Genomic DNA, 21989 nt, shown 5'->3' on the forward strand with positions numbered 1-21989 from the left:
AAGAATTCATCAGCGGCAACAAGTATGCTGTGGAATCACATTATAAATTCCTTCAAACTAAGAAACTGCAAACACGACAATAATCACTGTGTGAAGTCATGTATGCTTAGCCCCGGGGCCAATTAGTAAAGAAAACATTAATATTATTTACCAGATAAAATGAAGAAAAATTAAAAGACTCATAACAAAATTTTTTTTTTATGTTTTATTTTCAAATTAAAATACTTATTAACTTGTCAGGGAGTAGTGGGGGTGGGGGGTCTGAAGGGATCCTTCCCTGGCACTTTTATCAATCAATCAATCAATCAATCAATCAATCAATCCATTTATCTGTCACATGAAATGATGAAATTGGTACAATTTTAGTGTGTAATGTATTGTAATGGCAAATCCCCCCCCAATATCCAAGTGATATTTTTTCAATTTGAATGTGTAAACAGTCAGTGTGGAAAGTGCTTGTAATACTTCAGGTAGTCTGCTGTATGGATATTCAAGATGCATTGTGGGATATAGCATATGTCCCACATAGCCCTGACCAGGAATAAGTATGGCAAATAAAATGAATGAATGAATAAATAAAGAAGTCATCATCAAGGACACTAGAGACTCACTGAGTCAGCCCTACCTGAACACCCTGTGCTCACTGACTGCATGTCATCAGTAACATACTTTCATCAAATAGGTGATTTCCTCGCTGTCAGTAGCTCTGATCACCGGTGTCTAATTGGATCTTTATGGTTCCCACAGTGTTAAGTGTCTATTGCCTTCTGTCCTCCACCTTCACACCTGAGCAGCCCTGTTCACTTCACGTCCCACACCACAAGGGGTCGCTAGTGCCTGCCGAGTGGCGCAGTCATGCAATCAATTGGACATGTTCGATAACAACTTTTAAAGTCATTCTCCTTGTCCACAGAGGACAACGGTGACGGTGATAAAGTGTTTAGTAAGGAGATAAACATATGGCATTAGTTAAAACGCGTCTTACTTAAGTACAAACTGCACTTAATAGAGAAGCTTTTGGATTTAATGTGAATCCAGTTGGTCAGAAGTGTTTTGATATAAATATTAATGTGTATTCTCGCTACAACCTGAGCAGAATGGTGTGCTGCCGGAGTGCCACACGCCTCCCGATTGTGTGCCAGCGCCAGTTATTGTCACCGCTACAGGCTTTCTTCTCCTCTGCCTCTCTCGACGCGCATTGGACGGCTGACAGTGCGTAAGCGCCACTGAAACTGTAGCCTATTGCCTGTCTACAAAGAAAAAAACCCATCGAAAGATGAAGGCTTGAAACCGGACTTTCGCAGAATATTGCAGCCACTTGGTGCCAAAGTGTAATTAGAAGTGGCAGCTGCACATTTTGGCTGTGGGATCAGAGCTGTGAGCGCGCGCTCTACTGTGGCTGCTGCTGGAGTTGCGCTCAGGACTTGCCTGGGTGTGGATGTACGCTGACCTATGTTGGTATTTGAACTTCTCTACTTTTATTTATCAAACTATACATGATGACGGTTGGAAACTGCTTCTCTTCGTCCTCAAGTGCCGGACTTTACGCACTGCATGGAAGCCAACTTCAGGTGCCTGGTAATGCGGAGGATACACAGCAGACAAACTGACCCACTGAGGACAAGGGATTGAAAACGTTTTCAGTTTTTTGGGGGAGCTCACTGAGAATCATTCTGGCCATGCATCACAATACACGTTTCACTCTGTGTTTACGCATTTAATCAGGCGTCTAAGCGCCTTTCTTCTCCAAAAAAAAAAAATGCTTCAAAGAGTGATGCAAAGCTGCGCGCAAGTTCCTTCTCTTCAGCTCTTTAATTTTCCAGACAAAAACAAGTAACCTAGATAAAACACAAGTGAAACGGCGTTTTAAAATAATTTTTCACACGCACTATGCTTTTTTAGCATTTGCAAATGACTGGAAGAGGCATGACATTTTTACCCAAAAAATATGCTTTTTCTTCTTCTTTTTAAACTAACGATGCTGCAAGTAGGATTTTTTCTTTAAAGCAATTCCGGCATCCATACAATTTTTTGGGGGGGATTCTTGTTTCCCAACGACTCAAAGAAACATGTTGCATATCCTTGTGCTTCAGTCGGCGGTGTTACTTTTTGGAGGTAAGCACAATGTCCTTCGAGCCTCCTGTTTTAACTGAGGAAATGTGTTTTTTTCTTAATTATGCAGACATAAAGAATAGAAACTGCAGACAACACATGAGATAAGAGTTCAAGCCAGGTATAAGGGACAAACCCCACCTGAGACACAGGGGGACACGGGCAGTATCACCCTCTGAGTCACTGCTATATGAAGGTAAATATCTGAATACATGTTACAGTACAACATGTTCCACACAGAGTGTTTGTTCAAGGTTTTTAATTAAATTCTCCTCTATGACAACAATTAGAGTTCTTATGTGTTCAGTGCTACTTTATGTATAATGAAGAACCCTCTGCACCTGTACAACATACCCACAGCAGCTCTGGCCTTAAATAACATTTATCTCATGAATATTTCAATATGACAGGGATTCTCTTGTGCAACAGAAGCAATGTGGCTTTATTACCTCTTGGCTTGTCAGGTTATTACATCAAAATTCATCTCAAAGCCCATCATTATTTAATGGGAAAAGTTACAGAGAACCTGCAGTGGTGAGAGGATCTTCATAGCTCGGATCACAATATGACATAAACAGAGGCAACCGCTGCATGTTGTTGACATATATTTTGCAGGACTTTTCTCTCTATCTATTTGATTTCTTGCTAAAAACAAACATAATGTAATTTTGCATGACACTGCATCAGGTTTTTAGTGGCACGAGGAGGAGAGCTGCGTTTACTTTGGCTGCTTTACAGCTAGAATGTACAGATCCGGTTGGCAGCTTGTGATCTTGTGGGAAAAGGGTTAAACCGAGAATGCTATTCATAATATTTAACTTGTCCACTATTGTGCATATTTCCTCCGGTTAATACTTGGCTATAGCAGCTTTCTTTCTTACCAAACAGATGACACATTTTTTTTCAAGTTAAAAAAACATTTATTTAGCTTTAGAAATATTCTACTTAACATCGCCTGTCATGAAAAACATCTTTCTTTTCAGTAACTGACTTTATTTGCCTTTTTTTGCTTGAGGCCAAGAATCATCATCTGATTATATTCATATAAGAGCCAATGCACAGCTAATCATGCATCACTTATGGTCAAAATAAAAGACAAACCTTCACTGATTTCCCTGCAGAAGTAAGAGGTCACGCGTTTCCACAAAGTTGATGCTAAACACTCTCAAACTGCATCTTGCACGTATATTGTTCACGTACACTTTGATTATTCCTCACAGCTCAGAGGATGACTGTTTTCGACAGCACCTCCATTATGAATGCTGACTCACTTGCTTGAAGTGTACGGTAATGATGTTTGCCATATGCCAAGGCCTTCTCAGTAACCATACACAGTATGATCCTAATTGAGCATTGTGTGTCATAAAGCTGCAGGACACAGCTCCTCACTGTGAATAGTGATGAAAATTGATAACACACTCCAGGAAATGAGAGGATCAAATCCATGCTTGAAAAATGCCTGCACAGCATAATGAAGCCCTAATACAGGAGGGAAACCTTCTGGTGTGACTCTGACTAGACCCTTTGTTTGGAAAAGCAGACGTTTTATCAGGGCAGGGATCTAAAATAAAGCTTTAAAATCTCTAAAATAAAATGTCATGGTGATAAAGTGGAGAAAACGATTAAAAGTCTGTTTTCAGTGAACTGGCCTTATTTCTCATATTAATAACATTCTTATAAATTTGTCCTCTCTATTAATTGAAGCCGCGAGGTGTGCTCCAGTGAGACACCTCGCTGGGATTCCTGAGTGGAATATCCAATCTTCCCTCCCTTCGTCTTATCCTTGAGCTTAACAAGATCCAAAAGGGGATCAAGCAAGGATAGCCTTCAGTCTACATCTTTAAGTACTAAGCACACAACCAATGCTGTCTCGTGTCCCCGCTATGTGTCTGTCCTCACGCGTCTATATCCCTGTTAAGGGATTGGGCTTGTCCTGTAGGATTTCTTGGAACATCAACATTTTATTAACCCGGCAGAGATTCTTAGACTGCTTTTTCAGCCGAGAGTTTTATCTGTAATTGTCCACGGAAAGATCCACCGCTGTGGTCTTGTGCCCCAGTGCTGTGGCACACATCCAGATCCTCTTCTCTTGCCCCTGGCAGTCCTTTAAGCCTTGCAACTTATGTCCTTGAGCAAGCAAGGAGCAAGAAATGAGAGAGAGAAGTGACATAGTGCATGCACAAAAAAATAAGACTCAAATCAATTGACTACAAGTGATTTCAAAAATCTCAACAGTGCAAAAACGTGTTAACTTCCTGCTGAGAGAGCCTTTGTCTTCATGATGAAATGGGTTCAGAATAAGGGTGGGAATCACAGAGTAACTCACTGTTGCCTATGATAATGATGTATCATGACACAGCGATTCTGCAATACATTGCAAGACAACAATCTACAATACATCACTATATAAGAAGAAAAAAATACATAGAAAAGGCAGTAAAGCAGGAAATAATATTTATTCACTGCACTGTGGTGTCAGTTTCACTAAATGTGACAACAGAGGTGAAACAATTTGCAACAAAGTATGCAGAATCTTAGCTTAGTGTCTCTTTAACAGACATACGCAGAGACTGCAACTAGTCTATGTCCACATTTCCTATATTTCCAATGTAAAATAGTCATAAACTGGTTAGAGGTCGAACTGGCACAAAGCACAACGGTTAAAAGGGTGTTTAGAGGAATGATACAACTATGCCTCTCTGAAATGTTTTCAATCGTTGTAAATTAAGTTTACAGAACAAAAAATTGTTTCTGTGACTTGCTTTGTCCAGCTGTCTGCACTGTTTGCGGTTTTCGTCCTGTTTTTTTCTTCTTCAGCACAAGTTTACCCTCATTGATTTGCAGTGATCATTACAGGTGTACGCTCATTTGGAATGGCCCATTTGCTTAGTTGTTGGCATTGCTGCTTGCAGAGTTTTTCGTGACATTTGTAGCGGGCTGATTGAATGTTGCAAGTGTGAAGTTGTTTTGATGAACAGTTCTTGAGATTTACGATGGAAAATTGTACATACACAGATAAACTGATGGAGATTCCTTACCTCATAGATAGATGAGGCTGCCACAGTGCCACCTATTGGCCATATTTGTTGCAGTCACCCAGACATTAGTGGTTGTAAAAAAGGCTGCAGTTTCGGTGAATTTAGGCTACAAAACCACTGACCTGGGTTTAGGGCAAAAAACATCCTGGTTAGGCGTTATAAAAGACAGTTTAAAGATTAAATAAATGTACGTAAATGCCGGACGTGAAGTAGTTACGAGGGTGACGCGAGCCATGAAAGTTACAGATTACGCAAACAATGTAGTTTATGAAAAAAAAAAAAACCTCTGCATCGCCGTCAATCATTACTATTATGTCTGCAAGCTGGTGACGGAGGACTAAAACGTAAATGTGAGTCGTATTTTGCTGCCTGTACAAACGCCTTATATTGATGTTTTGGGGGGGAGACCAGTCTCATAGTTGCAAAAGCACAAAGCTTTCAGGAGATTTTACATAATAGTCCTGCCCACAGTCTTTGAGCAAACTTTGAGGTTCAGCAGGAGCTAAACTGTATTTCCAGACACATACACACAAATTCCTTGCTTTATAGTTAGATAAGCTCCACCATGAGGAGTCATGAAGTAGTGATTCTAGTGAATCCTTTAAGCATGTTTTATTAAAAAATATCGATGTTTTACACCAGTGTATCAATAATGTACAAGAGGAAGCGATACAATATATGTATCCCCAGTGCAGAATGTCTGTTTGCATTTCGTCACATGTCTGTCTTTGGTTTACGTTGTACAGCGTCAAACTGGAATTAAACTATCAGCTGTTTTTTTGTTGAATAAGATACACCCACAACAGGTGTATATCTTTGTTTTTATTACTTTACTCCTCCTCATATTGTTTAATTTCACTTCCAGTAAATCTCATTGAGAAGTACTAATCCAAAATTCAGTTTCCAACCTTAAACAGCTCATCAGTTATGCTTGTATAAGAAGCCTGTGGTCATTAAGATTCAAATGAGTCTCTGCCATAAGTGAGCTTGCATTGGATAAAGACCTGTAATGTAATTTCGCTGGTTTGTTGGTGTTAGCTCGGTTATGGTGTTTATTCAGGGCTCAAAGAACAAGAAAAGAACAGAAGAAATCCCTGGCGTGGTGGTATTCTTCTTATCATGGCCATCTTTCAGCTGCGCTTAGAAACACTGTGGTGCACTTTTTAGATTTGTGAAGGAGGACACTGATAAAAAGAGGCAGATTTTTCCCTTCTCTCAAATCCAATTTTGGTGTGGCTTGGGTGTTTTTTCGCAGTTCTCCTCATGGAGGGAGAAAAAGAGAATCACAGTAACAGCAGCGGCGGTGGCGGCGGCGGCGTAAGCTGGGCTTGGACTGCTGTGTAATTACCAGCCATCACAAATGTCTTATGCTGTTGGTTCGTGTGTCAAACTCTGCAACTTTGTTTGTTTAATGACCGTTTTATGAAACACACTGAGTAGGTGGACTCTCATTTAAATCCCTTGTACTGCTCTTTCATGCTCATTATACTTAAAGTGTGTGTGGGAGGCATACATTGTAGCTTTCCAATCACTGAGGCAAAGAAGGGTTTTTGCCCCCATAAATTCATATATCATCAGCGTAATGCGCTATAATATTCACACAAAGCACATCTGCCCCGTGTTAATTGGCTCTTTATAACTGCCGTGAACTCACATTCAATTTAATCAAATTTCATGATTAGGGAAGGTGAATGGAGGAAATCTGTGTAAAAGCTTTAAAGGGAGGGGTTTTGAGTGTGTGTGTGTGTGTGTGTGTGTGTGTGTGTGTGTGTGTGCGTGTGTGCCTGAGTGCGGTCATTGTAATAATTGACAAACATGCTGATGCAGTGTTTGCGCGTTCTCTCATCAGTGGATAGTTGTGTCTGAACAGAGGACTTCCCCCTCATAAATCTGTCGGGTTCACAGCCAGACTGTTTGCTCCAGTCGCGCTGCGGCGATTATTCTGTAGGTGTGGTGCAACAGAGGGAAAACCAACAGAGACCATGACTTGTGTCAGACTGCAGGCTGACTCAAACTCATTCTTTTTAAAAAAAACCCTGAAAATGATGAACTCAGGCTGCACTAGAAATTTCAATTTATAAGTGCTATGTATCAGATTTAGAGGAGAAAAATTAAAACAAGCCTAAGAGTCCACAGCTGTGCAAGCAATTCTGTGCGACTTTAATGTCAGCATACTCACAATGACAATGCTAACATGCAGATGTTTAGTACAATGTTTCCCATGTTCATCATCTTATTTTGCCTTTGTTAGCATGCTAACACTGACTAATTAGCACTAAAGACAAATGCTGTGTTCCAATACCCATACTTCCATGAGTACACTTAAACGCAGTACACTATCCGCACTTACTAAGTATGCTGATTTCAGCAGGTGAGTGTTACCCTTTGTGTTGTTTAATCTTTACTTCTACAATCCGGCAATATGGCTCCGTTAACACAGCAAATGTGGAGAATGCGCCGAAAAAAACCCATTTTTTTCGAGCTGAGCGGCTCTGCCTGGCTCCGCCTCTTCCGCTACGTAGACAAGATGACGGCTGTTGAGTGCGTATAGTGTACATCGTTCCACACTCAACGGTTTGACCGTTATGAGGGCAACATCCGGGTCCTTTAGGTACACTTCTTTTCGCTATGATCAGAATCGGAACACCCTGCGTACTCAAACTAAGTATAGTAAGTATGGGAAGTATGGGTATTGGAACACAGCAAAAGTATAACTAATGTAATGTCAATATGTTGTAGTTCTGCAGGTCATAATCCAAAGTATTGGAAAATTCAACATTATGACCTGATGGTGGCGCTGGTTGAAAAGTCACGGGAACTGTTAGAAAGTTGTCTGGGCACCACAAGTGTACACACCAAATTAAAGCTAACCCTAACTACAAGAAACTTTCATTTGTGTTGATTTTGGCGGCCCCTGTGGACAAAAGTGATAGTGTTTCAATGAACACTACCACTTTATGTTGTGTTGAATACATACTCTTGATAATACAGATTAATGACTGTAATATGATGACGGAGAAAACAAAATTGACTTTTTAATTTAACCACCTTTGTAATGCAATTTATTTTGCAATGTATTTCCTAAATAAAATAGACATATATATTTCAGACTTGGCTAGGAGGAAGAGGACCAATTCATGATCAGTTTTGAATCTGCTGACTCGCATTTTGTTCTTTCATCAGTTCTTTTGCTCCTCCTGCTTCCTTTAAACTGACTGACATGGTGGTATCTGATCTTCTCCTCCCTAAAATGATGGTCACTTCTTGCTCATACAAACCAAGATGTTGGCAGACAAAATATATTAGACACATTAACATTTTCATCTGGTGGTGGCGCTTCCTGAGAAATTCTGAGCTGGGCACCACGCATTTGTGCACCACATTAAATATCAATACATCCAATAGTTGTTGAGACATTGTAATCAAAACCAAAATTCTCAACCTCATTGTTGAACTAGAGAAAGAGGATCACATCAGTCATTATGCTTCATCTTCTTTGGAGAACAAGATCTCCAAACTAAATGACAGAATATCGTACATAAGACCGTTTGTCAATACCACCCATAACGACACATATGCGCATTTGTCAAAAGTGGCTCGCAGTGCAGCAGAGCGTTCAAAAACATTTTTTTTAATTGCTCACACGTAATTATCTGTACACGTACGGTTTGCAGTTTTGGTGAATTTATGCTACCAAACCACTGATCTAGGTTTAGGGCAAAAACTTCCTGGTAAGGGGTTATAAAAGACAGTTTAAAAAGTAAACAAATACACATAATTGGAAGAAGTGAAGCAGTTAAGAGGGCAATGTAAAAAAAAAAAAAGCACCATTGTTATCCTTAGAGCCCTTCTCTTACGTGCCTAAAACTCTTACTGAGAAATCATTTAACAGATCACATTAAAGTAAATTAGTCTCTTAAAAAATATTTTTTTTACTTCGAAAACTGATTAAAAGTAATAATGTTAAAAATGATAATTCTGTTCCCTAATACTCTACAGCTCAGAGTAAAGACACAGTTCATTAACAATGGTTTCAGCTCTTAAAAATAAGCTTGACGTTTCCTTCTGTTTACTTTGTTTGCTCAGTGGGCTTTAATACAAACCCTGCTACATTATGACTATAAAGAACAATTTCTCCAATACACACTGCTCAGGCATCTTAATAGTGCTTCAGATATGATGCTTTATTAGCTGCAGACAACGTCCCCTAAAATAACACCAATGCATTTACTGTCTTTATATTGTCCTCTCTGTCTTTACTATAAATGTTTGTAATGCTTCCTATAACAGGTGAACTTTATTCTGAAAGGGAAGGGAGAACATTTGCACTGTTTATTGTAATGTGAAAGCTAGTGAATAATAGGATATTTGAAGAAAAAAACACGCACCAGAGTAAAAAGTGGATTACATTTTTATTACTTCAAAACATTAATAAAACGTTATTAGCCTGGGAGCTTTCTCTGGAAACAAAAACTTCTAAGACAGCATACCACGATTTCAGATATTAATGTAATATATCCTGCATCAAGGCCTAAACAATACGAATACAGCCAGCAACTCAATTGTCTTGTAATTTTTGGGTCTTTGCAAGCATGGATATGAACAGAAGGAAAATATAACATCAACATTTGTGCTGAATAAAAAAAATCAACATTTTGAAATCATATCTGTAAAGACTTATTTTGTGTGCAGGTATATTGTCTGCTTTTGCAGCTGCTGTTTCCTAGCTGTGCCTTGCTTCCTTCCTGTCAGCGGAGACGCCTCCATAACTCCAATTGGTTATGCATTTTTGATTTGAGTAATCACAGGCAGGTGGCTGGACAAAAGGCTGTCACTACATCTGAGAGAGAGGAGCACTTGGTTGTGTGTGGAGCTGTCGCTGTCTATCAGAGGCATCAGAGCTTAATGCATTAGAGGCAATGATCTGACAGGTACATATTGTCAAGGCCCATTGACTTCTTTGTGGTGTGGCTGATTGATTGTCAAGATTATGTTAAAATGGAAGTCGTGTGCCTCTTTGTGATTCAGAGTGGTGTGCTCATGCAGTGGAATGCTGAACAGCAGCCTTAAAACTAGCATTGAATTTTAATTTTAAAAATATATTAGTTTTATCCCTTGAGCAGTCCATTCTGTCTGTGAATAATCACTATTGTCTGCTGCAGCTGGAACAAGACTGGAGAGTTTGTTGTGCCCTCTCATCTGTGACAGCAAACCAATGTGCGGCTGCATGAGGAATGGCTTATGGTAAATAAAAAGGTGCCTCTGACACAGCACATTTTATAATTTGAAAACAAAGAGCATTAGCCGAATGTAAAACTCTTTCGGATATAAAAAGAAATCATTGTATGCAATCAACATATTTATTGCCAGTGGAGCAGCTTTACATCAGCGTGACATCACAGATTAAAATTTATGCGGTGGTTCACTTTGACTGAACTTTTTTTCTGTTTAAAATAAGGACATTGTTATTCTATATGAATTATGACAGAAATGTATATGCTTATTGTTTATTTTCACTCTCAGCAGTGTTGGCTTACAGTTGCTTTACATTTCTATTATAATATTGCTTTACGGGAACTAGGTATCAGCAATTCTCATAACAAGAAGCAACAAATTACTTCCACAGTGGCAACAAAATATTCTCAGCTGCCAAATAACTTCAACTAGTCAACAACCCCAATTACCAAAAAGTTGGGATATCTAAAATGTCAATAAAATAGAATGCAATAATTTTCTAATCCTTTGTGACATGTATTCAATTGAAAACTGTTGAAAGACAATATATTTAAACTCTTAAAGACCACATTCATTAATCTTTATTTGAACCTGAACGATAAATTGCCTGGGACGACATACTGAGCGTATGGGCTAAGCTTATTGCAAATTTATCGGTATCGATGTAGGCCATTAAATAATAAAATAAAAATAGAGATGTCTCAATCACATAGTTTGTCCATACTGGTTATTCAAAATTAGCATGAATTTATTTTCTAGCCACTGCACAAGCTGTTAACACAAAACTGACATATTATCAGCTTAGTTGAGTTAATATGATAATATTATTTGCTTGTTAACAAACAGTTCCCTTAAATTAACAGATATGGAGCAAAATCAGTTATATTTCAAGCCACCAGCAAATGCAATTCCATTACTCTCTATCCTGTTTTTTTTCTCCAAAAAGTCCTGGGGGGAAAAACCTGCTCCTTCAGCTGCTAAATGCTTCACTGTGTTTATTAGTCAGTTGGTAACTGTGTCTGTCTGCTGTTTTGTGCTGGATAGGTCGTGAACAGTGGGTTTATCTTTGTGTGTGCAAACAAGTATGCTGAGAGTGAATCAAAACAGGAAAATTTGGCCTGTAAACCCAAAGCAATGAGCTGAAAGATGCTAAAATGGTCAGTTGGTTTGGTAACCATTCACATCACATACAGTCATCATCCGCTGTTAATCTAAAAAAAATTAAGTTAAAATGTTAAGTTTTGCAACTTTAATAACCAAATTTAAGATATGCCTTTCCAAAATGGTTGTTTATGTTGTGTTTTTATGTAAAAATAAATTTGATATTGCTCTATTGAGTGGAAAACTGCACTGTATAATGTTGTATACTGCATGTGACTATATGTGGTGTTGCATTATAAATAGATTGTTTCCATGGCTGCATTTATCACTATTCATTCAAATTGGACCAACTGAAGTAAAGGAGAGTAAAAATCACTTTAAAAGTGCGGTGTTGATCATGAGATTGGATGTTTCTTTGCTGCTTTGATTTTAAAGCCGATACTTAACAGAAATACTTCTCCAGAACAATAATTTGTTCATTCACTACAACTCAGTTAAATGTAAATGGCCTGAAGTACAATCTGACCATTGGCTAGATGGTGCTTGGTGTAATTGGAATGCCAGTGAATGTGTGCGTCCCCAATCATTCTTGACACAATCACCGGTTCCTAATCAGTGTGAAAGTAATGGCCACCTCAGAGTACAATCAGTGTACAAGTTAGTCTGGCAGGAGTGGCTCTAACTTAATGAACTCCCTCGAGTGAACTCCCTGAGTCAGCGTGACTGTGTTCATAAACAAAGAGCACCAAAGTCCTCTTATGCACAATAAATTTGTGGATCTAAAACACATTGTCCTTATATTTATACATCCTGAGCTTCAACCACATGTGTAGCGGTGATTTCACGCAGTCATTTTGCTCTGGCTGTCAAGCAGCCTGCAGTGCTCGGTTTTTGGCAGCCTTGATCGTTCATGCTTCTTTGTTTTCCTCATGCTAGGGGACGGCAAGCTGATGACGAGGGAGGATTAGATTTGTCCAGTCACAACATACAGTGTGGCAATAGTGAGTCACTGGCCCTGTGGTGCTCAGTGGTGTCGTCCAGGCCAGCCGAGGCAGCGCTGGCAGTTAGCACATGCTGCCACAGCTTGTTCTCAACCACTATCTGCTCCTGCAGATTCTCCTCTTAACCCCAAGGCCCTCAATTTCACACAGATTGGTAGGAGCCATACCAAGCTGAGACAGAATGACCCCGATGATAATGAAGGGTTAGCCTAAAAAATATGACAGTTTAATTTAAATTGGGAATAAAATTGTATAAGGATGTTAATGCAACACTGAATGCTATTTCCCTACTGCACAGAATTATAATTTGGATTAGTACATTATATTATAATCGTTTTTGGGTTTATGGATGACAATGTCAGTTGGTCAGTTTGGCCCAGACTGAAATATTTCATGTTCCCCAGAGGATGAATCCTTCAACAACTATTTGATGGATTGCCATGTAATTTAGTACAGAAATTCGCATACCCCTTTGGGTGAATTGCACTCGCTTTTAATTTAGTACCATCACTGGGCCAAATTTTTATTTTGTCGAATTGTTGCAAGCTAATCACATTCCCATCAGCCTTGGTTGTACATTAAATCAATGTGTAACCTATTATGTTACTTTTCCTCATCAAAATGTCAAAAATGACAAGACCTATGTTATATATTTTGTTGAGTTTTATACTTACATTGCCCCCAATGTTTCCAACAGTTTTCAATTCTAGTCTGTAAATTTAAGTCTGTAATTTTAATCAAGGTCATGCTAGAGCCGCTAGCAGGGGTTTATACTCTTATTTAGCATGAGGAGATACCAAGTGTCAACAATACACTACAATACAAGACAAAATAAGTATTATAATGAGAACTTGGTTCTAGGTTAAAAGTTCATAAATGTAGGCTAGAGGCAGATTATTGACTGTGTTAAAGGAGCTGAGTATAACCTTAGAATTGAATCTGACCTTTATGGGCTGGCAGTGGAGGGAGGCTAATATGGTGGTTTTCTTTGCATCCATTAAAAGCTTAACAGCATTTTTCCTACAGCAGTGTAGCATAGCAGTAAAGAGTGGTATGGATTTGAATAATGAATCAAACATGTTGTGAGGGATAGAAATCTAGGCAGGTTGCATCCAAAACAAAATTAAGATTTGATTTTTATTTGGCTCTGAAATCAATTTGGCAGAGTGATACGCAGAAGTACGATGGAGGCCTTGATATGATTCACCCGGAGGAAGCGCTAACTAATTCCCCACTATAAACCAGAGATAAGTGCAAACAAGCAGTTGGCAAGTGCTTCTTTGCCCTGCTGGGGTGCATTTGATTACTATTGCTGTCTTGTTTCATGCTGTTTTTGTGTATTCTTGGAGAACCTTGAAGATTGTTGTGTGAAGGCCCTGTAATTAGATGTTCTGGGACTAAGGCAACCGCTAAAATTCAGAGTGATGTAATCTGTGCTCCATCCTTAATTGCACATGCCATGTGTAGGATGGCTAATTTAGCCCGCGAGACTGAAGAAACCGCAAGCTTTATACCAGTTGATTCCCAAAATCATATGCCATTACTCTGTTGGGTTGTATTTTTCACAGCCTTTCTGGAACTAACACAGACTGTATAGCTTTGATGGAGGCTGCAAAGAAGGCATGGCTGCTTGAACAATATCCATACCAAAAGACAGGGGAAGAGCAGTGACAAAAAGTACAGAATGATAAGGAGAAAGGACCTATAAAACAACTAAGCATGTCAGGTGATGCACTTATCAGAGATGGAAGCCAGTGGTTCATCCAAAGAAATATTCCATTTCTAACCTGCGTGTCGACAAGGCAACTTTTGTCCAAATAAGAAATATGTCTGGAAATATATTGTGAGCTGACCAGCAGATAGAGGTGGGCTGCTCTCTGAGACAGCAGCCTTCTGTGAATGAAGACGGATGAGAAGTGAAGAATCGCTCTTTGTTCCTGTGACATGGCACAGTAAACATGAGCTCACCTCTGAGACAAACACTAAGAGAAAAAAAAACACAAGTACAGATCTCTTCAAACAAAAGCATACAACGTACATAAAACCTGAAAGCCAAGGATATAGGAGAATTCTATCAATTATTTGATAAGGGATCTGGAGTTGCACACAATTTCACAGAGGAAACTGGGAAGTGAAGTTGTGATTTATTTTTTGGTATATCTCTTCATGTTATAAGAAATAGAGCGATGCTGTTACAACTGGGCAGCAACGATACCGAGAATTCAGTATTGAAGTGGAGTTTAATCACATTAATGTTAGTGGTATGACTGAACCAGCCACATATTTACACACTCTGGTTAAAGGTTCTTCTACATGTTTTTTTTATCTACTTAAATGGATAGTTTGGATTTCCTGGGTGAGGTTGTAGGAGGTACTTAACTATAGTCAGTTTACTACAGTAGATGCTGTTAGGCATGGCCCCAGTTTGAAGAAGCATGCAGGTGTATGGAGACGGAAGCTAAGCAATTTACTGTTGTTATTATTATTATAAGCACTGTATTTTAGCGTTTAAAAAAAAGTCTCACTAAAAACAAATTATATCATTTTAAGTGTACGCTATATTTAGAATATCTTCATTAACTTACCTTGCCATCAGGCAGCCCTTTCCTACAGGAAACTGAGGCCGTAAACCAGTCTCCTTTAACAAAAATATGAATTTAATCCCACAGAGCACGGGAGTTGCTGGTCTACCGCTGCCTTGATCCATTAGTTTGTTTGTGTTATTGTGTGACTTTGATTGAATCCGAACTAACAATAAAAAAACACCAAAGTAACACAAAAACAAACCAATCGCAGCAGAAGTACACCAGAAACTCACGCGCCCTGTGAAGTAAAATGTCATTTTTTGTCATAGGAGTCTGGTGGCTTATAAGAGCACAGAGATAAGGATTCCCCTTTAAAGGCTATTCAATGGCAAAATAAAGTTGAGAAAATATTCTAAATAAAGCATACGCTTAAACTGAGTTTTTTTTAGACAGTGGTGTGATGAAAGCAACATGTGTCACTGACAGAGTTTTTTGATACTGGATATATGTGACGTTTTTTGAAAGCTGAGAAATTCACCTTATACACTGTACTCTTAACTGCAGCTCCAACTATGTCCAACTGTTTCTTCATTGCTTCCCCGCTGTTCAGGCCAACACAGGAAATAAATCAAGGCTTCTAGCACAGTAAAGTGACTTGTTGTCAGTCATCTCAATAAGGTTTGTTTTGTTTTTTCCCCTCACATGTTTTACAGTATGTAGTGCTGCTGACAAGAAACCAGAATCATCCAATGAGCGTTAGAGTTAGCTGTCAGTCCATGTGATTTCATGCTTGGTTTGTTTATGAATAAGGCAGTGTGAACCCTGAGTGCACTGAGCTGAAATGCTGAATTCTTTGGTGTGGAGAATGGAGAAAAAAATTACAGCTCTGCTAACAATCCCAATAGGCTGTTGCTTGTAATAATGAAATATTTTTGCAGGTCGTTCCCTTTTGTTGAAGCTCCTTCTGTTCAAATATGAACAGCTCTTTTAGTCATGCTTTTAATAAGATATTACTGTCTTGTCTTGGGTAGAGTAGGCAAACAAACATTTGGCAACATTGTTAGTATGATGCTGTTTTAACAGCACATTTTTGAGTGCATCATCTAATTTATGAAGGGAAGCAGCTGTGTCAAAGTTATACAGTTAGTAATATTTTACACCTGGAAGCATCATAACCTGAGCCGTCTGATAGAGGCTCAGCCACTCTACTGCAGCAGTATAAAGTTGATAAGGAATAGTTAAAATAACTCTCCCACCACTGGTTTTCAGAGTAATGTCTGATCTTGTGGGAGATATGTGGCCATGATTATTATTAGCAAAACTGCTACATATTACAGTGTTTTAAGTTTATTTTGGTCTTCTAAAGAGACACCTGGGTTAGCACTTAGCTAGCATGCTAAGTTGCTTGCATGTTTTCTACAGGTTGTTCAAACTCTTGTGACAGCATTAATCTTTAATTGCTGTCAGTTTAAATGTGTTTTTAAAGTGACAATAAATAGATTTTAGTTGAAATGTATATATGTATAATAATATTTGAAAAGACAGTTATTTGTCTTGCTGCTACATTAGCATTAGCCTGTAAAATAGCTATGGATCCTTCACCTATAGTCATCAGTCACCATTCAGACCTGCATGTTGCAGTTAGACATCAATTACAGGGTTAATTGAATACGCTAAGCCTATCTTACTCTTTGTTCCTTTTTTCACAACAAGAGTATAAAGCTTGATAATACTGGCTGCCCCCCTTCCCTTCCCTTCTCTGGTTTTCACAGGGGCTCAGTCTAACATTAAGTTAGCCAGAAAAACCTGTGGTGCTTTAGCTTGGCCTATAGAGGATTAGCTCAAACATTGAGATTTTTTATTTGTTCTGCCTGCAGAGCAGCTCTGCATCCAAGAAATGTTTGTAGAACTGAAATTATAATTAGCCTTTTTTCTTACCTACTTTTTCAACACATTAGAAAGCCCACGTCTGAAAAGCTGGCTCGGGAGGAATCGTCTAATCTTCCAGGATTCCTGCAGGCTAGTTTGCAAGTATAGAGTGAGTTGCTGTCAGTCACTGGAATAAAGTTCAGCTTGGCAGCTGGACAGAGAGGCTTTGAAAACAAAATGTGCGTTGCCACATTGCTACTTGGAAATATTTCTCTAAAACTAAACTAACAGATTTTGTCAGTGAGTGTGAAAGCATACTGCTTTCCCTTCTGATCTAGTCCCCCCCCCCCAATAGCTTTATTTCTGTGGCCTAAAATAGATCTACTTGTTCATGGAGTTAGTTCCCGCTCGGACAGATTTCAGGTTAAACTACAGATTTAAAGCCAGTCCATCTGGAGCGGCAATAAAAGCTATTTTCAGAAAGCAACAGTGCACTGTGGGGTGAAGGTACACCTATATAGGAGGGAAAAAAGACCATATTTTTTATTTTTCCAAGGACTCAAAATATTTGAATATATGAAGTGATTGCTTGACCTTGCTGTATGTATGGATGTTCACACAACCCACTGGAGAATGAATACACAGATTCCATCATGTTATAAAATGATGATGGATCTTGGGTGCATGGGAGTTAAACCTTAATGTGCCTAGATCTAAACTCAAGGTGCTTCTATCTATGTGTTTTGTTTTTTCTTTTGTCCCTTGGTACAGTTTAGTGCAGAATGTGAAGCACTGAAGTAGAGCAGAAAGAAGGAACCTTGACCTGTTTTCAAAGGTAAAAAGACAAGCATAGAGACAAAGAAGACATCTGTGCAGAGTGCAACATCAACCGTTGCTATTATTGTAGTCACTGCAGTCCTAAAATAATTAGGAAAAACACATAATTCACCAGTGTATTGCTAAAAAGAATCTATCATCATTAATCTGTCACTGTGCTATACAAGGTTAACTGTCTTTGTCACAGAATTCTATTGAAGTTCTTGGAAGATGGTTAAAACCAGTTGTATAATCAAGTTTTCCTGCAGTTCTGGTCTGACTTGTTTTAAATATGGATTAGCTTATCCTGTGCTCACTGTTCCAGGCTGTTTTACTTTATTCAAATAAATGTCACTTGCCTGGTTTTAATAAACAATGTAATCTTATTTGAGAATATGTTGAGCTCAATCTTGGAGCTCATCTGCAATTAGTCTGACTACAGTTTAACCTGTGGGGACAATGGCGGATATTTTGGGGGCCCTGATAGCCAGTGGATATTTAGACATAGAGGCATGGGTAACAATAGTGGTGCAGATATTTTTTTTATGTTGTATTTAACATGCTTAGATTTGTTTATCAGTACTAAACACAAAATACTATATACACTGATTAGAGTGTTGTTGTTTTTGCAGCTAATTGCTCATGAACTGAAATTCCTCTTCTGGCAATCATGAAGTTCTGTGCCAAATTTAGTCCTAATACATACAATGGATATTTGTAACTGTGAACACACAAATTACTCACAACTACACAAATATGTACTGTAATAGTGTAACACAGCTTATGTTATCTGGCTACCAACTGTCAAATCTTAGATGATGGAGCTTCACACAAACACTTCAAAGCAATCTGTTGTTTGATGTAGACTCATGTGGTCTTAGTGTATTCGTATGGGTTTAGGCGCTCAATTGTTCTTTCAGTCCATGTTTATAAGTCAAGAACACGGACCAGCTGTTTTTCCCTTAAGTTGAGTTCACAGGCAGTTCAAATATGACAACACACACCAAATGTGAATCTGTTTGAATGACAGCTGAGATAGACTGATTCTATAATTGCAGTGTGCCTGTGTTCCCTCAGCCCTATGTTCCCTCAGCCCTATGTTCCCACAGCCATATGTTCCCTCAACCTTATATTACCACAGCTCTATGTTCCCTCAACCCTATTTTCCACCAGCTCTATGTTCCCCAAGCCCATTGTTTCGTCAACCCTATGTTTTCTTCAATTGTATGATCCCTCAGCCAAACATTCCCAGCCCTGCTTTCTGCTGCTTTCTTTATGCAAATGAAAAGAATTTCATTACATTCACTTTGACAAATCTTTGCCTTAGTTCACACTGCCTTGAATGAATCTACACCTGCTTCTCTCCATTCACATCCTTCTCTTGAGGCTGAATACGTCCGTACCGCCTCTAAAATGTGCTCAGCAATTTATTGGAATATAATTTCAAACTGAATCGAGACATCAATTAAGCATTTACAGTCTAATAGAACTACAATGTATTATCCAATCAAGGTCAATTTCAGCATAATTATCATCTATTCATTGCAATGAACCAGAGGTCTGGTGCAGTACAAAGAAGAAGAGAAAGAACATGGAGAAAAGCCTACACTATATTCATAAACACTGCGTAGCCAAGTCTTGAAGTGTGGCTGCATTTATAGGGATTCAGCCTTGTCAGAGGAGCTTCAGGCAGAATTTATCATCCTATATGTGGGTGACCTTGGGGAGAGGTTTACCAGTAGATTTGGGGAGGGAGCAGAGTTGGATAAGGAGGCACTTAAGCATGCAGAGACACTGTGCTACAGAACTCTTTCATTTGCTAGCTGTGTTTTTCACACCTTGCTGTAAATAAAGGGATTTGGAGGAAAATCTTCTCTCTGTACTGACTTTATAAACTGATTTAATTAACTTACGGATTTTACGGCTATCATCTCCAGGTACCTCAGCAAACCCTCTAAAGCCTCTTGATTTTGGCTTTAACTAATTTAAGGTAACAAGTGAACAAGTTCATTGTGAGATTTTTGAGTGACCATAAGTGAACTCTAAAGTTGTGTTCGCTAGCTTTGTGAAACTTTGTATTGATGTCTCTTGACCCTGAGAGGAAAAGAATCATGTTTTGGCTTGATTTACGCCCATTTTCATTATCAGAGGCGTCCGCTGACTTCTCACTGTCATCAGAGAGACACAGTGCTTCATTTTTTAGCCCCAAAATTGCAGACAGGCGTCACCATCCATAATCAATCTGCTTTGCTTGTGTTGAATATTCTCTCAATTTGCTTTCTCTGGTTCCTTGATTTGGTGCAGTGCTAACTTGATTTCTTGGTGATAACGCTAAAAGAGAGGAACTATTTTAGATTTGAATAACACTGACAGTAACAGATTTGAATTTCTATTTTTCACTGATACACTGATTATTATCAATAGTCATGTAATCCTCCCCTATAATCCTATTTGCTGTGTAATTGTACAATTTCTAGCCCAGCTCTCATCAGTAGGTGGCCAATAAGTCCTTGTTGGATTTGTATCCACTTGTTCCTCTGTCCTAACAGAGCTCACTCACTGTTAAATGTCCCTCTGCACTCACAAAGAGGCCGAGTGACTCTGCCTCTGTATTTAGCCTGATTTACGATATCGTTTTGCAATAAAGGCCAGTGTGAGGGGAAGAGATTCATTAAGGAGCTCAGTTTATGTTTTAGAGAAGTCCGGAGGGGCCATGGGAATACTGATTGGCACACAGTTATGTGCTTGTCTCATCCTCCCAACCCAAGCCAAAAGCTCTCAGCCCCTTCCCCTCCAGCCATGTGCACTGGATGGCACAAAGGAGGCGTTGTTATCTGCCCGCAGGATGCCCAGGGTTCTTGCCACCCAGTCTGCAGTCTCCTGCTGTGGTAACCCTCTTCCAGACGTAGCAGGACTCCTCGCTGCACCTGGAGGCTCTTCTCAGCATTCCTTAATGACATCCCCGCTGACCCTCCCATCCACTAATAATGCCGCTTGTTTGGGGTCGTCTCTTCCATCCACAGCTTTACCAAATAGGCCAGCGGCGCGGCATTGCAGTGTTTACTCTTCATCGGTCGATACTCTTTAATCCCAGAGATGATGCTTTCTCTCATGAACTCAAAATAGCTCTTCCTCCTCCCCAGTGAAGCCACAGGCCCATTACTCTTTATTAGCTCTTAGAGTCTTAAATGTGGCCATCCATTAGATGCGAGCCAACAAACATCCCCAGCAGGTCCCTCAGTAGCCTGCCAACGCACACTCACACACACATACACTAATTTAAACTGACCCTTAATCAAGAGCAATTATTGTGCATTGAATTTAGCTCATCTACCAGATAAAGAAGGGTCACCTGTGTAGCATATTCCCTTACAAGATTTCCAAACTGTGGCCCTAGCTCTCCCTGCCATGACTCTTACTTATCAGCTGGGCGGACTCCACAGACCTCTATCTGCCTGAATGATTTCTTTTCTATAGAAGCTGGCATGAAGTAATACCATACTGTGTCATGTATTGATTCTTTTTCCAGTCCCTCTTTCTTGAATTTCTTGGTGGCTCAAAAGCATAAATCATCTGCAAATGATCCTTGAAGGAAATATTGTAATTATTATTCTTGACGCATGGTCACAAATTCAATAGCGCTTATTAATTGAACATGGAGAGAAATATGATGTGGGTAATTCAATGGGACTAGAGAGCTTTCTGTCATCCCTCATGTTTAAGACTGTCCTGTTTGGCATTCATGACAAAGCTGAGAGTGATTCAGGGTTGGAATGAGGGTCAAAGGGAGTGTAATTGTAAACCTCAACAAACAGCAGCTTCTCGGTATGATTCGCTTTTTTTCTGTCATGGAAACCCTTTTGTATGTAATCCTGTGCAAGAGATGATTGAAAACTATATAGCTTACATCCCCTTTCCAAAATAGTTTTGAAACTATTCTGTTCTTTGAGAAGAGGCCTGAAGCACATTTCCTTTTCCGCACCGCCCACCAGCGCTGCTCAAATTCTAGGTTGACCGGTGAAAAAGCAGTGCGATTCGCCCACAGAACTCTGCAGCTCATGATCTAGAGACTACGTCAGTAGTGTCGGCATCAGGTCGAGGAAACATCAGTGAGCCTCTAAACTCAGATGAGAAATCAGTTGTGCACGGAAATAAGAAATGTGTATGGTAAGTGTAGTTAGCGTCTTTGAACTTGTTTATGTTGGGGTTTTTTTAGCTTGTTGGCTTGTACTTGGTAGTGCACAGCTGACACAGCATTAGTGGTTATAAAACATACAATAATAACTGTGATG

At 39.3% G+C, this 21989-nt stretch overlaps 1 protein-coding gene across 1 annotated transcript in view; it reads left to right on the forward strand.

The window, feature by feature from the left end:
* Positions 1-1042: 1042 nt before the first annotated feature.
* The window catches only part of si:dkeyp-14d3.1 (transmembrane protein 132C), a 152614-nt gene continuing 131667 nt past the window's right edge, over positions 1043-21989 (forward strand). The window contains exon 1 of the mRNA XM_059337945.1: positions 1043-2115. Within this exon, the coding sequence (XP_059193928.1) occupies positions 2070-2115 (46 nt within the window). The 5' untranslated portion in view covers positions 1043-2069. The remainder of the gene's footprint in view (positions 2116-21989) is intronic.

This window comes from Centropristis striata, chromosome 7 (genome assembly GCF_030273125.1).
Source record: "Centropristis striata isolate RG_2023a ecotype Rhode Island chromosome 7, C.striata_1.0, whole genome shotgun sequence".
Classification (NCBI taxonomy): Eukaryota; Metazoa; Chordata; class Actinopteri; order Perciformes; family Serranidae; genus Centropristis; species Centropristis striata.